At 32.9% G+C, this 15612-nt stretch overlaps 1 protein-coding gene across 1 annotated transcript in view; it reads left to right on the top strand.

Moving 5' to 3' along the window:
- The window catches only part of LOC111048559 (DNA polymerase zeta catalytic subunit), a 72976-nt gene that overhangs the window by 46363 nt on the left and 11001 nt on the right, over nt 1-15612 (top strand). The window contains 8 exon segments of the mRNA XM_039432572.1: nt 1787-1905; nt 2945-3086; nt 4561-4691; nt 11920-12033; nt 12441-12612; nt 13067-13210; nt 14011-14259; nt 15242-15355. Coding sequence (XP_039288506.1) covers nt 1787-1905; nt 2945-3086; nt 4561-4691; nt 11920-12033; nt 12441-12612; nt 13067-13210; nt 14011-14259; nt 15242-15355 — 1185 coding nt within the window.

The raw sequence follows: 15612 nt of genomic DNA, 5'->3' as shown, positions 1-15612 counted from the left end.
GAATCTTTATGTAAAACCTAAAGATTATGTAAAGGTAATCGGTTCATTAGTTCATAAGTGTTGATGCGTCATTTGTGTATCTCCTATCCCATAAATGTCTAAGCCGATTCTTTCCTCTGTTATTTATTATAGACTAGCTGGTAACCCGTGCTCAGCAAGGGTCTAATTGACAAATAGATTTTGACAGAAATTGACAAACTGAAAACTTTATCCACAAAAATCTTGAAGAATTTAAAATAGCAGGCCTATAACCATCCTCGGTAAATTAAGAATCTATATGCAAAATTTCAAGTTAATCAGTCCAGTAGTTCAGACGTGATGATGCGTCATTCGTGAATTCCCTACCCCTTATGTGTATAAACCAATTCTTTCCTTTATCATATTATAGATTATGTAGTTGACTTCCAAATATTGTTTTATTTGGAATAATCCTTTCACAACATATCCTCAAACTCATTCCATTTCATTCTAAAAATGGTCCAGGATTCATTTTCAGATAATGTTTTAACTACCGTATCTATTTTAGAGTTTATTTTCATATACAGTATTGAGTTGAGTTTTTTAGTCTCAATATTCTTTGAATCTCCTTTGTAGAAATTAAATCTCAATGATTTTCATAAATTCAAATACAGTAAAATAATATTTTAAATGATATCAATTTATTAATGTTGTAAAAAATAAACGTTGAATACAGCTCATTTTCATTTGTAATCATTATAATTTTTCATTACAATTTACAATATTTATGATTCATAAAATTATCCTTTACTAAGATGATGTTACTCTACTATGGAATAGTTCTAGCCTACTTGGTGAGGTTTAGTTGAAAAATTCCAAAAACTTCGGAGTTTTCTATCAGAAAATCTTTAATAGATTATTAAATTATAATATACTAGGGAAAAAACCGTTTGGTGAAGAACAAGTTTTTTCTCTTAGAAAAATCCTCGATTTGTCAATTTCCTTGTTTCAACTCGCAGAAAATTTAGCCCACTATTCACAAATATTCCTGTCAAGTATAGAACTTTCTTCTACTATATATTTGTCATTGGCTGTTCTATTTTTTCTAATAGAATATTTCATGTGAATTTCATCTATAATTACGGTATCAACCCAGATATAGAAAATAACTTCATCATTTTTCTTCCTGAATAATCAAGTCTTCATACTACTTATTTTCTTAGCACTACAGCCCTGTGTGGGCCTTGGCTTCATCCGTCACACGCCTCCACTCGTTATGGTCATTCGCCATCTTTCTCCATCCACGAATCCCCATCCTATTCAGATCACCCTCCACATCCTGCAGCCACCTTCTCCTACTCCTTCTCCTTGTTCTCCCTCTTCTTCTCACGCTGAAAATTTCACCCTCAAGCAATCAAGTCTTCATAATTCAACAAATTATCAATATTCATCTCAAGACTATGTTGATTCATAATCTATGTTGAGCTATTGATAACATCATTACATCGAATAACTGTATCCCATATCAATATTGATAACATCATTACATCGAATAACTGTATCCCATATCAATTCTCTAATAAATAGTAACACATATACAATAGAAGCTCTAAGATGAGATTGTGTCTCATTCGTTTATTGTTAATAGTTGGAATAATATGCCTTTCCTCGAAAAATAATAATAACAATTCGCCACTGTGAAATGGTAAACTCATTTTAATTATCAGACGGGGTTATGATTTTTGAGTCTCCTCTTCCATTCTATCTTGATTTATTTCATTTTTTCAACGTTTTATTACATAATTTAAATATTGCATCACATGCACAGGTGGCACTGCAGAGCTATACATTTGAAAACATGATGTTCCATGTACTGCGTCGAAGGATACCATTATTCTCATTTCGATCATTATCTGCTTGGTGGGAACACAGAACGCAACTATACAGGTGATGACTACTTTGAATTTCTCCTAACACTTCATTTACATGGAAGAACAAATATACAAAATACAGGAAAAAAAATCAAGAAAAAATTTCAAAAGCATTTGTTTTCAGGTCAAGGTTCAAAAAGTAGTGTCGTGGCGAATGTGGAGGGTAGCTGAGATGGATAGGCTATTAGCATAGTTGAAAATAATGCATACTGTTCATTTAAATGTCTCCGCTTCACTCTACCTTCACCGCTCCACTATGTTCTGACCCTAAGCCTGTGTGGAGGGAATGTCTCGAAAAACAAAATTAATAATTGATAAAGAAAAAAATTATCGATTACAAAAATTTAGATATGTAAGCTATAAACTAGCAGGTAACCCGTGCTTTGCACCGGGAAAAATTTGTGATGTAAAATACAATCTTTTCATGTCCAGGAAACATCAAGAAATAAACTAATTTATTATTTTGTCAAGATTACGGGAAATCTTCATCAGAGTTGAAGATTGTCAGCAAAAAAAAAACATGAGTTTGATTGGTCTCGAACCCGCATCCTCTCATTCATGAGTCACGCGTACTACCAATTACGCTACGGATTCACTTGGAGAACACTCTGTTTGGTTGGGCTTTTATTGTTGCGTAGACTTCGAATCACAAATTGAATAAATTTGTTTTTCTTATTAAATTGGAATTAATCGATTAATACAAATTAAAATAAGAAGATGATCATTCTCGGTAAAATTGCAAGTTAATCAGCTAATTAGTTCATAAGTGATAATGCGTCAACGTGTATATCCTATCTCATACCGTACATGTGAAAGCCAATTCCTTCCTTTACAGTCTGATATTATATATTGAAAAAGGCTACAAATTGTAATCATAAACTTTTCAAAATTAACTTTCTATAATAACTATTAAATTAACTAAAAAGTAGCTATTGTTTCAAGCTCAATGTCAGCAAATTTGTTGGAAATTAACATTAATTTATTATTTGAAAATGTAAAACTGATCCTTCCTTTTTTTTGAGGATGAACAAAATTTTTGTTTTGATTGTTTGTAGGTGGTTGGCTGTAGAGCACTATTTGGTGCGAGTGAGAGGAGTGGCTGAGATCCTTGACCACTTGGACCTGATCGGGCGCACAAGCGAACTTGCCCGACTGTTTGGTATTCAATTCTACGAAGTACTATCTCGTGGCTCTCAGGTAAAGTAATTATCATTGCTCACTTAGCTATTAGATATCTTCCCAAGAAGATGCCTCTCAGAGTTCGCCGGTCCCACAAGCATGTTTTAAATCTTGGGCTCATGAGTATGGGTTATCATTTGAATTCACGAGATTGAAGAGTTGCTGGAAAGTAAGAGCCTCGCTTTACCTCCTACCTTTTACTCCTGTAGGTGCCTCTCCTACCTTTACTTCTTTTTCTCTTTCTTCCTCTCCTTTTTTCTCCTTCCTTCGTTTCCATCTTTCTCCACCTTAGCGTTTACCAATTTAGTCCAGTCAATATAGACAAAAAAATGGGTGTGCTTGCAATATCTATTGTAGTTATGATTTTCAATATATTATTTGGATACATGAGAGAAGTCCAGAACCAATATTCTCATGCAAAATTTCCTTGTGCTAGATACCAAAACCTCGTATTCTCGGTTCATTTTCCAGTTTTAAGCTATTTCCGCCAAATCCAGTAATCGGACAGATAAATTTGCTGTAGTCTTTTTATAAAATTCTGAATAAAATGAGATCATTCGGAACTGTCTATCTCCAATGAGTATTAAATTATAATTTTCAAAAATGAGTAAATTTTAAGAAAGAATTAACTTTGATGAATTTTAGTTTTTGATCAACAATGTCTTCCGATTGTTTCCATTTAGATGTATATAATTCAAAATCCCTCTGGGCGTAATTTTGTAATCTACAATCTGAGACCAGGTAGAGCTAAATCTCATATAGATTTCCAAGTTCACCTGACAACAATGCTCCAGACACCCAATTTTTAGCTTCAACCATCATCACCAACTAAATTTTCCTCACAGTGATATTTCGCTCGATGATATGAGCTCATGAGATCATTTTCTATGAGAATCATCCGTTAGAGGAACTTCATTTCAGTATTTCCTAGTGGCGCATAAAGACACATCAAGGATGAAAATTTCAAACACTTATAACTTTTGACACAATGCTTGGATCTCATCATACTACACTTCTTTCTTCTCATCTCACCATGGCGGCTCAAAATCATGTATCATAAGTCAAATTCGGTTGAAAAATGAAAAAATTATTGTTGAATGTACTTAAGCACCAATGTATATTGGTAGTGACTGGACTAATTAGCGTGCTCTCATCTCTGAAATGTTAGTGATTAAATTGAAAAATTGAAGCTGGATTCACTACAAAAGTGGCAGTGGAAAATGAAAATGTAATTCACATGAGTACTTATTGAAATATTTCACTCGGCCCGGCCAAGCAAGTTAGAATAATTATATTAGAACTTATGGGAATTATATGATCACTATTCTGTGAGAATCCAGCTTCAAGAGGAAATCAGAAACTCTCCCTTCGGCATGAAATAGGGTCTATGACACCAATTTCAAATTATATATTTCCAATTAAGCTTTCCACATACATCATTAAAATGAGCTTGATGTGCAACGGATTAGCAGGTCATTGTTTTTCTCTCTAGTTTCGAGTTGAATCGATGATGCTGAGGATGGCCAAACCGGAGAACTATGTCGCTGTTTCCCCCACCACTAAGCAAAGAGCTCATATGCGTGCTCCTGAAAGCCTTCCACTCATAATGGAGCCAGAGTCCAGGTTTGTCCATTTTCCTATAAAATCGTTCAAATTGAGTACTCTCCTGTGAATAAATAAATTCTATTCCCAGCAGATATGATATTCATAAGAAAGATAAATGCCAGTATGCCAAAAGTCAACAATATAGGACAGCTCTCGCCCTCATTGAAATATTATACTTTTTATAAAAATTACTCATTCATATACGCTCAAAAAAATTAAATAAATGATTAAATTGTGAAAACTATTCAATTTGAATTTTTTGCAATTTGTGTTAGTAAACACTTACAGTAGCTTTTTTCTCTTTTAGCCTACACTTTCAACAGTAAAGTTTGATGTCTGATTTTAATGTAGGCATTCAATGCATTTCTGTACCAAGAGCTGCAGATGTATACAGGGTGTCCCATCAAGGTTGTAACAGCCGTTGACTATAGATTCTACTCGACATTTCTGACAAAAAATGTTCAGTAAACTTTTTTCTATCGACCTTAGTTTTCGAGATATATCGATTTTTCAATATTTTCAGAATATGCCTACTTCCGGTCATCAAATACTCAATAACTGGAAAACTACTGGTCGAGTTTTAATTTCAAGGGTATTGTTGGAAAGAGAAAAACATTTCTAACAAGATTAATGTAATTCTATTCGTTGTTAAATATTTTGTAGTTTTTTATTAGGGCTTAAACTTGAAAAAATGCTATTCTTCAAATTCAAAGTCAAATTTCAAACCGTTTTTTCTCGATTTTTCTCCGGGTAATTATAGTGGTTTCAATATTTCAAAAACTTCTCCATTTTATAAGCTTTGAATGAGTATAAATTCGAAAAGGTAAGTTCCATGATAAAGTGTTCAAAACTGCTAATATCTGGAATGAACACCTTCAAAATGAGGAAATTCACAAACAGCATGCATCAAGTGGTGATCCTAAGAAAATCACCTGATTTCTCTCTGACAATATTCACAAGTTTTAATCAACATTTTAACATTCGACAATGATATGACTTTTTCAATAATTTGCATTATTTCCTGTACCATAAATCCTGAATAAAATAAGATATTTCAGCTTATTTTCAGTATAGTTTTCAGTGTGCTTTTCAGTTAATTGGCATGATATGTATCAACTTTGGCTAGTAGGGAAGTTTTCGCGTTCATTATCATGAAATTTACCTTGTTTGAGTAATTAATAATAATGCCTAATAATAATAATTTCTCTGGATGTTGGACAACACATCCAGAGGAGTTTATTCATAAATTCACACATTACATATTTTTTCATACATTTTCAATAGTATAACAAATCAAGGTTTACAAAATGATACCTCACTACATAAAACATGTGTCGAGGTTATCATCAAATTAATACTAATTTATGCTACAACAGATAATACAAAAATTCCAAAAAATCTAAAACTATATCTATTACCTTAAGCATCACCTAGTACAAAGATACTAAACCGAGGTACTATTTTCTACCTATGAATTACCTTATTTAAAAAGAATACTACTTAAATCTAAATCCTATTTACTATTAGTTCCTAACTACTTTGTATCCCAATACTGAATAACCAATGTCTAATTTTTCTTTTGAAGCTATTGAAATTTTCCTCTCCTTTGATTTCTAATGGTATTCTATTAGATATTGTAGGCCCTAAATATCCTAGTGATCTTTGCCCAAATGCTGTATTCATTCTTGGTACTTCTGGATTGTAACGTTCTCGTATTCTAGTATTATGGCTATGATTTATGATATGGTTCCTATTTTGATGTTTTTTCATATACCCTAATAACATCAATATATACAATTGCCTAACGCTGAGTACTCTATTTTCTATAAATAATTCTACAGTTGGAAACTGGATTTCCCTGTTTCCCATTATTTTCAAAATGCGTTTTTGAGTTTTAAATAATGGATCTACAAAACTGAAGTTAGCTGCACCCCAAACTAACAGACTGTACCTTAAAAGAGATTCAACTCGACATTTCTGACAAAAAATGTTCAGTAAACTTTTTTCTATCGACCTTAGTTTTCGAGATATATCGATTTTTCAATATTTTCAGAATATGCCTACTTCCGGTCATCAAATACTCAATAACTGGAAAACTACTGGTCGAGTTTTAATTTCAAGGGTATTGTTGGAAAGAGAAAAACATTTCTAACAAGATTAATGTAATTCTATTCGTTGTTAAATATTTTGTAGTTTTTTATTAGGGCTTAAACTTGAAAAAATGCTATTCTTCAAATTCAAAGTCAAATTTCAAACCGTTTTTTCTCGATTTTTCTCCGGGTAATTATAGTGGTTTCAATATTTCAAAAACTTCTCCATTTTATAAGCTTTGAATGAGTATAAATTCGAAAAGGTAAGTTCCATGATAAAGTGTTCAAAACTGCTAATATCTGGAATGAACACCTTCAAAATGAGGAAATTCACAAACAGCATGCATCAAGTGGTGATCCTAAGAAAATCACCTGATTTCTCTCTGACAATATTCACAAGTTTTAATCAACATTTTAACATTCGACAATGATATGACTTTTTCAATAATTTGCATTATTTCCTGTACCATAAATCCTGAATAAAATAAGATATTTCAGCTTATTTTCAGTATAGTTTTCAGTGTGCTTTTCAGTTAATTGGCATGATATGTATCAACTTTGGCTAGTAGGGAAGTTTTCGCGTTCATTATCATGAAATTTACCTTGTTTGAGTAATTAATAATAATGCCTAATAATAATAATTTCTCTGGATGTTGGACAACACATCCAGAGGAGTTTATTCATAAATTCACACATTACATATTTTTTCATACATTTTCAATAGTATAACAAATTCAAGGTTTACAAAATGATACCTCACTACATAAAACATGTGTCGAGGTTATCATCAAATTAATACTAATTTATGCTACAACAGATAATACAAAAATTCCAAAAAATCTAAAACTATATCTATTACCTTAAGCATCACCTAGTACAAAGATACTAAACCGAGGTACTATTTTCTACCTATAAATTACCTTATTTAAAAAGAATACTACTTAAATCTAAATCCTATTTACTATTAGTTCCTAACTACTTTGTATCCCAATACTGAATAACCAATGTCTAATTTTTCTTTTGAAGCTATTGAAATTTTCCTCTCCTTTGATTTCTAATGGTATTCTATTAGATATTGTAGGCCCTAAATATCCTAGTGATCTTTGCCCAAATGCTGTATTCATTCTTGGTACTTCTGGATTGTAACGTTCTCGTATTCTAGTATTATGGCTATGATTTATGATATGGTTCCTATTTTGATGTTTTTTCATATACCCTAATAACATCAATATATACAATTGCCTAACGCTGAGTACTCTATTTTCTATAAATAATTCTACAGTTGGAAACTGGATTTCCCTGTTTCCCATTATTTTCAAAATGCGTTTTTGAGTTTTAAATAATGGATCTACAAAACTGAAGTTAGCTGCACCCCAAACTAACAGACTGTACCTTAAAAGAGATTCAACTAATGTTAAGTATAATGTTTTTAACATTTCTTTGTCTATGATACGCCTTAATTGATAGAATTTGTATATAAGCTTCCTTATTTTGGCAGTTGTATATGTTATGTGCTTATTCCATTTCAATGAATCATCTACTATTATTCCTAAATACCTTATATTGTCAGAGCGTTCTATTAGTGGGCAATTACAATTATTGTTACTATTTCTATCACAATTATGAAGCTTTATTGTTGTCATGTGTGGTTTTGTGCTATTTGTTAAAAAAAACTAAAAATTTTGTTTTTTCTGAATTTAATGACAATAAATTATTTTTTAACCAACTAGTGATTTTTGTGAGTTCTATCTCTGCTGTTTGGAACACTTCTTTCCAGTTTTTTCCTTGAAAAAGGAGTGCTGTATCGTCAGCAAAGGCTATAACTCTACCTTGAATTTGAATGGAGCACAACACATTTGCAAAGATCGAATACAAAATTGGTCGTAAAACTGTTCCTTGAGGTATTCCAAACTTCATGGAACCCTCTGCACTGATATGGTTCTCAACGTTTGTTTTTTGCTGTCGATTGCTGAGGTAGGATCTGAACCATTCAAGTGGCACTCCTCTTATACCTATTGCCTCAAGCTTTTTTATTATTAAGTCATGGGAAACAGAGTCGAAGGCCTTTGCTAAATCTAAAAATACTGCTAGACATTTATTCTTTTCCTCTAAATTGCTAGTTACAAATTTTGATAATTCTAGTACAGCTAATTCTGTACTTATACCTTTGCGGAAGCCAAATTGGTTAGGAGAAAGAATATCTTTAATTTCTAAAAAGCTTATTAATCTTGATTTAACTAGCTTTTCTAAATTTTTTTATATATTGCTAATCAGTGAAATAGGTCTATAATTACTAATAATTAGTTTATCACCTGCTTTATGTATAGGTCTGACACAGATTTGCTTCATTGCTCTTGGAAAAGTACCATATAACAAGCTCAGATTGAAAATATGAGTTAAAGGTTTAGAAATTAAATCTTTTATTCCTTTCAAGGTCCTGTTATCTAATCCATCTAGGCCTGGTGCACTAATGCTGTGTAAAGAATCAATTGTGTTTATTATTTCCTCTTCATCTATGGGGAAAAGAAACATATTATTTGGTACATGCAATTCTGGTACATTATCTGCTATAATTTGGTTAATATTTTTATTCAGATTCTCATATATTTTGTTAGCCATACTCTCTCCAATATTAACAAAGAAATTATTTACATAACTCAATAGTTCTCTAGGATTATCTTTCAGTGTGACTATGTCACCATTAATTCTCAAAGCATTCAGTTGTATATCCTTTTTCTGATTTGAATCTGTAGCATCCTTGATTATTTTCCATGTCTTCCTTACATCATTGTTCGCTTCATTTAGTTGCATCTTGAAATAATTTTCTTTTGTAGTTTGGATGAGTGACGTCAGTGTATTTCTGTATCTTCGGTAGTAGTTAGCAATTTCCCCGTTCTCTGGGTCCAGCTTCCTTCTTCTACTTAGAGAATCCCTTGTTCTTATAGCTGAGATAAGTCCTCGTGTTATCCATGGTTTCATGCTCTTGATCCTCTTCTTTTGTCTGTAATGATGTGTATTGCTCTCCATATGTTTTTGTAGAATTGAACATGTTATTGGTGTATGGAGAGTGTGTATGCAATTCAAGAGAGACAGAGAGAGTATACAGGAAACGTTTTCCTTACCGAAAACACTCATCTCATAACACGTCTTTAAGATTGACAGATGTCAAGATGGTGGAGGTCTAGGATCAGTTTCAAGGTACCAGAGGCCCGTCTTAATTTCTGAAGCTTTAGAGAATCTTATTCTAAAGTATTTCGAGCAGAATCCTCGATCAAGCATCCGGCGGGCAGCTGGGATGTTGGATGTTTCAAGAATGATAGTTCAAAGGATATTGAAGAACAATAACTTTCGACCATTTCATGATACCCCAGTTAAAGAGTTCAATAAACCTGATACTGTTTCAAGGATGCAGTTTTGCCGTTGGATCTTAGCACAAGATTGTGTTCCAAACATTTTATGAACAGATATATCACAGATAAAAGTACATTCACAAGAGCTGGTGCTGTAAATTTCTACAATACACATACATGGACCTTTCATTTTCCCTGCAAGAATAAATGGTGAAGTTTTTATGGACTTTCTGGCCAATGAGCTTCACGAATTGATGGAAGACGTGCCTCTCAATTTGAGGCAGAATATGTGGCTACAGTTGGATGGCTGCCTCCCTCATCATGCTAGAAACGTCTGTGGGTGGCTTGATAACAATTATTCTGGGCGGTGGATTGGCCGAGGTGAACCCGTAAGTTGGCCACCACGCTCACCTGATCTTACTCCAATGGACTTCTACTTTTGTGGGGTTCTAAAAAGTGAAGTTTACAGAGAACCTATAGAGACCAGAGAGGAACTGATTCTCAGAATTCGATTGACGTTTAAAGTGATGAAGACACGGCCCAACGAAGTGAGACGGGCAACTCGAAGCTTGATAAACGGCAGCAGAAGTTGCATAGAAAGAAATGGAGGCTATTTTGAATTCCTGTAAGCAGTGAACATGATATTTAACTTGATTACCATCTGAATGATTGGCATCAGTTTTTTTAATTCTGTCATTCATCTACTTTGAATTATTATTCTATTAATTTAATTTTGTTGGATCTTGTAAAAGTGCATGATCAATGTTTTATATAGGATTTAGGCTATATGCTACCGAAAATAATGCAATAATCATGTGATTTCACCCTTTAGGATCATCACTTGATGCATGCTGTTTGTGAATTTCCTCATTTTGAAGGTGTTCATTCCAGATATTAGCAGTTTTGAACACTTTATCATGGAACTTACCTTTCCGAATTTATACTCATTCGAAAGATTATGAAATGGAGAAGTTTTTGAAATATTGAAACCACTATAATTACCCGGAGAAAAATCGAGAAAAAACGGTTTGAAATTTGACTTTGAGTTTGAAGAATAGCATTTTTTTCAAGTTTAAGCCCTAATAAAAAACTACAAAATAACTAACAACGAATTAAATTACATTAATCTTGTTAGAAATGTTTTTCTCTTTCCAACAATACCCTTGAAATTGAAATTCGACCAATATTTTTCCAGTTAAATACCTATTGAGTATTTGATGACCGGAAGTAGGCATATTCTGAAAATATTGAAAAATCGATATTTCTCGAAAACTAAGGTTGATAGGAAAAAAGTTTACTGAACATTTTTTGTCAGAAATGTCGAGTAGAATCTGTGGTCAACAGCTGTTACAACCTTGGTGGGACACTCGATCTGTATATATAGGCCTACTGCCTAATAGATGAAAATTATAATGTAAGAAGGAGAAGATAATATCGACTACAGAAATGGGAATCCCATTAGTGTGGAAAAGGTCACTGAATATAAATGGAGAGGGTAAACGCTTCATTGCACAAGGATCAGAAGTATGCTATATATACCTGCCAAAAGGTCTCGCAATTATTGCATTGTTCTCCCTTGGCCGTTCCATGCCCCCATTGAGTTAGTTTTCACCCAATTCACCTGCATAACATAATATCTTATCAAAATACATGAAATAATAAGATCTTATTAGTAATATGAGTTTCATGACTACAAGAATGTTTTATTAAGAATTATTTTCTGTCCATTTTTCCAGTCAACCATTTAGATTGATATGTTTCAGATGCTTTGAAACGTTTAATTCGTATTGCAATTCTTAATTCCAGATTCTATGCGGACCCAGTTATTGTCCTCGACTTTCAAAGTCTTTATCCATCAATTATTATTGCCTACAACTACTGTTTCTCAACCTGTCTTGGAAGAGTCGAAAACCTAGCAAAGTAAGTCTCAAATAATAATCAATAATACGTTCCAAATAGATGGATATAGATTAAAATTTTGAATATTAATTGTGTGTTTCCAGAAATTTGTATTTGAAGAAGCTATCGCAGATTATAAAAAAACCAAGATTATCAAAAGAAATTGAGTACACACATTTAAACAGCTCTGAGTTATGGACATGAACACAATTTATAATCTGTTTCTACCTAGAAAATTGAGTCGCAATCTCCTTCAATTAATTCCAAAATATAAGTGCATTCAATAACTACATATATTATTAATTTTACAAATGATTTATACAGTGAGTACTCTGTGTTACCCCTGAATTACCTCTGTATTAGTACTGAATTTGAATTTATTCAGCGCACCACAATCTAAATGAATTGAGCTCTATACTTTTTTCCAGATCGGAACTTTTCAACTTCGGTTGTACTCACCTTCGAGTTCCATTCAGTACGGTGAAACATCTGGAAGAAAACCTCAACTACTCACCCTGCGGCGTTGCATTTGTTAACAGCTCAATTAGGAGGGGCGTTTTACCCAGAATGCTGCAAGAGATTCTCGAAACTAGACTAATGGTTAGTTATGATTATTATTTAGTTGAATACAGAAAAAAATTCTTCAACTGCAGTTGATATATTAGTCTGATTATACACACAAGTGTGTGCTACAGATCTCAAAAATATCAATTCAGTTTTATAATGAACTTATCATTACAGAATTCAATTAACTGATAACATGCTAAATTGCTCCTTATCCCTAGACCTCTCAAAATTAGATCTCGAAGTAGATTTAATAATTCATTAGCTCCTATTATTATTCAACATCCAAATGGATCAATAATTCAAGGATAATTATTATTAATAGAAAATAATTCATCAGTTTCTCTTAATTTTCAACACCTGAATAGATTGACAACATGTTGAACTGTTATTCGCAGTGGTTAGGGTTGCAAATGGTAGGTAAACATTTGTATTTTATTGTCATAGTTGAACTCCAAAAATGTCTATTATGTTTTTATTCCTCTTCCAGGTTAAAAGATCTATGAAGAAAAACAAGAATAACAAGGCGTTGCATAAGGTTCTTCATAACAGGCAGCTTGGACTCAAACTAATTGCCAATGTCACTTACGGTTATACTTCTGCCAATTTTTCAGGAAGAATGCCATGTATCGAGGTAATCATTTATAATCATATTTATTCTAGAGTAAAACATCTAAAGCCTAGTTCAATAGACTGAATTAGATGTTTTTATTTTAATATTCTGCTCATTAACTCTGTCTTAACTCGTTGATACTCCATATTTTGCACAACACTTCATGACGATATTAAATATTAAATTGATTTCCTACTCATGATTGAGTTCCTCCTCATATTTACTCCATAAATTTAAATCTCTAGTCAATGCATAGTCATGTATATATTGTCATGAAGGTGCACTTGTAGTATATTATCAAGCTACCTTGATAATCATTGCTTAAGGATGGGCTATTTAACTTTGTTCTAGAAATATGTAACACAGTTATATTATTATTGAGTTGAGTTAGATTCAAACTGTTGGATTTATAACTATGAAAAGTGTTTCGGGTTTTGCCTGCAGTCATGAGTAAAATAAATACATTTTAATTGATGCTGTTTTCCATGACGAAACACTATATAATAACTTTGTTGTAGTTTTAAATATTTAAAAAACACTTGCTCATCTTATCACAAAGAGTAAGTATATTTTAAATATTTACAAAGATAAACAGTGTCAAAACTACAACAAAATTAAATAAATTGTATTCCATTATCAAGTGTCAAATTTTAATAATAAACGAAAATAATTGAAGTACCATCAAACAATTTGAAGATTAATATGATATATTATTATTTTTCATGCTTATAAGCACAATTGTTACGCTGATATCTGATTTATATTTATGTTTTATTCTATATTGCAATACCTCATGATTTCTATGTAGGCGTATGTTTCAGATAGGAGACAGTGTAGTGAGCAAAGGTCGCGAAACTCTGGAGCGAGCTATTGCACTAGTTAACAAAACAGAGAAGTGGGGAGCGCGAGTGGTGTACGGAGACACGGATTCGTTGTTTGTGCTCGTTCCCGGCAGATCGCGCGCCGACGCCTTCCGAATAGGTGCCGAAATTGCCGAAGCAGTCACTGCCGAAAACCCCAAACCCGTCAAACTGAAACTGGAGAAGGTTTATCAACCTTGCATATTGCAGGTGACTATGTGGTTATTGAATTTTAATTATAGTCCATACAAAATTAGTTCCGACTTGGAGGGATATGCGAAGCAGAGAAAAGTACGAATACAGCGGCGGCGATGTTGCCGTACTAGAGTGACCAGCGTTCTGTAGTCTCTATGTGAGTGTTCAACTGTTCATGATACCCATGCGTAGTTTCCTCTCTGAAAGCACTGAGTCTAATCGACAAATTGACAACTGCGCTTCTTTCTATGACTCTATTCACTGTAATTGGCTGATCTCCCTCCATTTCTCTGTGCCTTCGGAAAATATCCTTCCAAGTCGGAACTAATTTTGTATGGACTATGCTAGTGTATCGAGTATTTCATGGTGCTAGTGGTATTTAATCTACACTGTATTTATGAACGATTCTAGAACTGTAACAACCAACCATTTGAAAGAACCAATCAGAATCGTTGAAATAGCTACTAGAATCAAAATCCGATTGGTTCAGCAAATATTGATTCGTTAAAAATATTTTTTAATATAAATATTGTCTGTTATTTGTAAAAAATATGTATTCGTCTGTATGGCACATCTGTATGTACCACATTTTTGTGTAACTCCTTTCTGTATTATTTTTCCGTTAAATGTGTGAGTGTTAAATTTATGCCAAGTGCTAATTATGAGTAGCATAGAGTTCCCCTGTGACATGAGAATTAATTTCGATTACCAAGTCTCAGCATTTAAAATTATTAAAATCGCATGTCAAATTCCAAAGAAGCATATGATGCCATGCAGCCCGTCGTTAGGTAAACAAAAGCAAAGCCAATCTAGTAGCCTACCTGTGTGAGTGCACGTATATTATAGCTGTCCTCTTACTCTCAACTTCCTCATTACCCCAGTATTTATTTATTAATTTATCGTATTCAATTTCATTCAGTCCCACTTCTTCCATATTGGTTTTTTTGGCATCATCATATGAAACGATTGTATGATAGCAATATTCATTCTTTTTCAGACTAAGAAGAGATACGTTGGACACATGTGGGAAAGCCCAGACCAAGAAACACCAACATATGACGCCAAAGGCATTGAGACCGTGCGCAGAGATGGATGTCCGGCTGTAGCAAAAGTATATACATTTCCAATTTTTAAATATAATCTTAAGTTCATTATTCAGATTTTGGACCAAATAGTTTCAAATTCCTTCAATAATAAGGTACCTAATTCACGACTGGAAGGCCTATCAGCATCCTTGTTGGAAAATTCCTATCCACTTAATTCAATTTAAACAAAATAGACCACATTAGTATTATTTTTTATTTTATTTATTTTCAATAACAATTGAATAGTTTTTTCAATGAAGTCTCATATGCCTCAATTCTATAG

The sequence above is a fragment of the Nilaparvata lugens genome, chromosome 7, assembly GCF_014356525.2.
Source record: "Nilaparvata lugens isolate BPH chromosome 7, ASM1435652v1, whole genome shotgun sequence".
Lineage (NCBI taxonomy): Eukaryota > Metazoa > Arthropoda > Insecta > Hemiptera > Delphacidae > Nilaparvata > Nilaparvata lugens.
The sequence above is the reverse complement of the archived record's forward strand: the minus strand, read 5'-3'. Positions and strand labels throughout refer to the sequence as shown.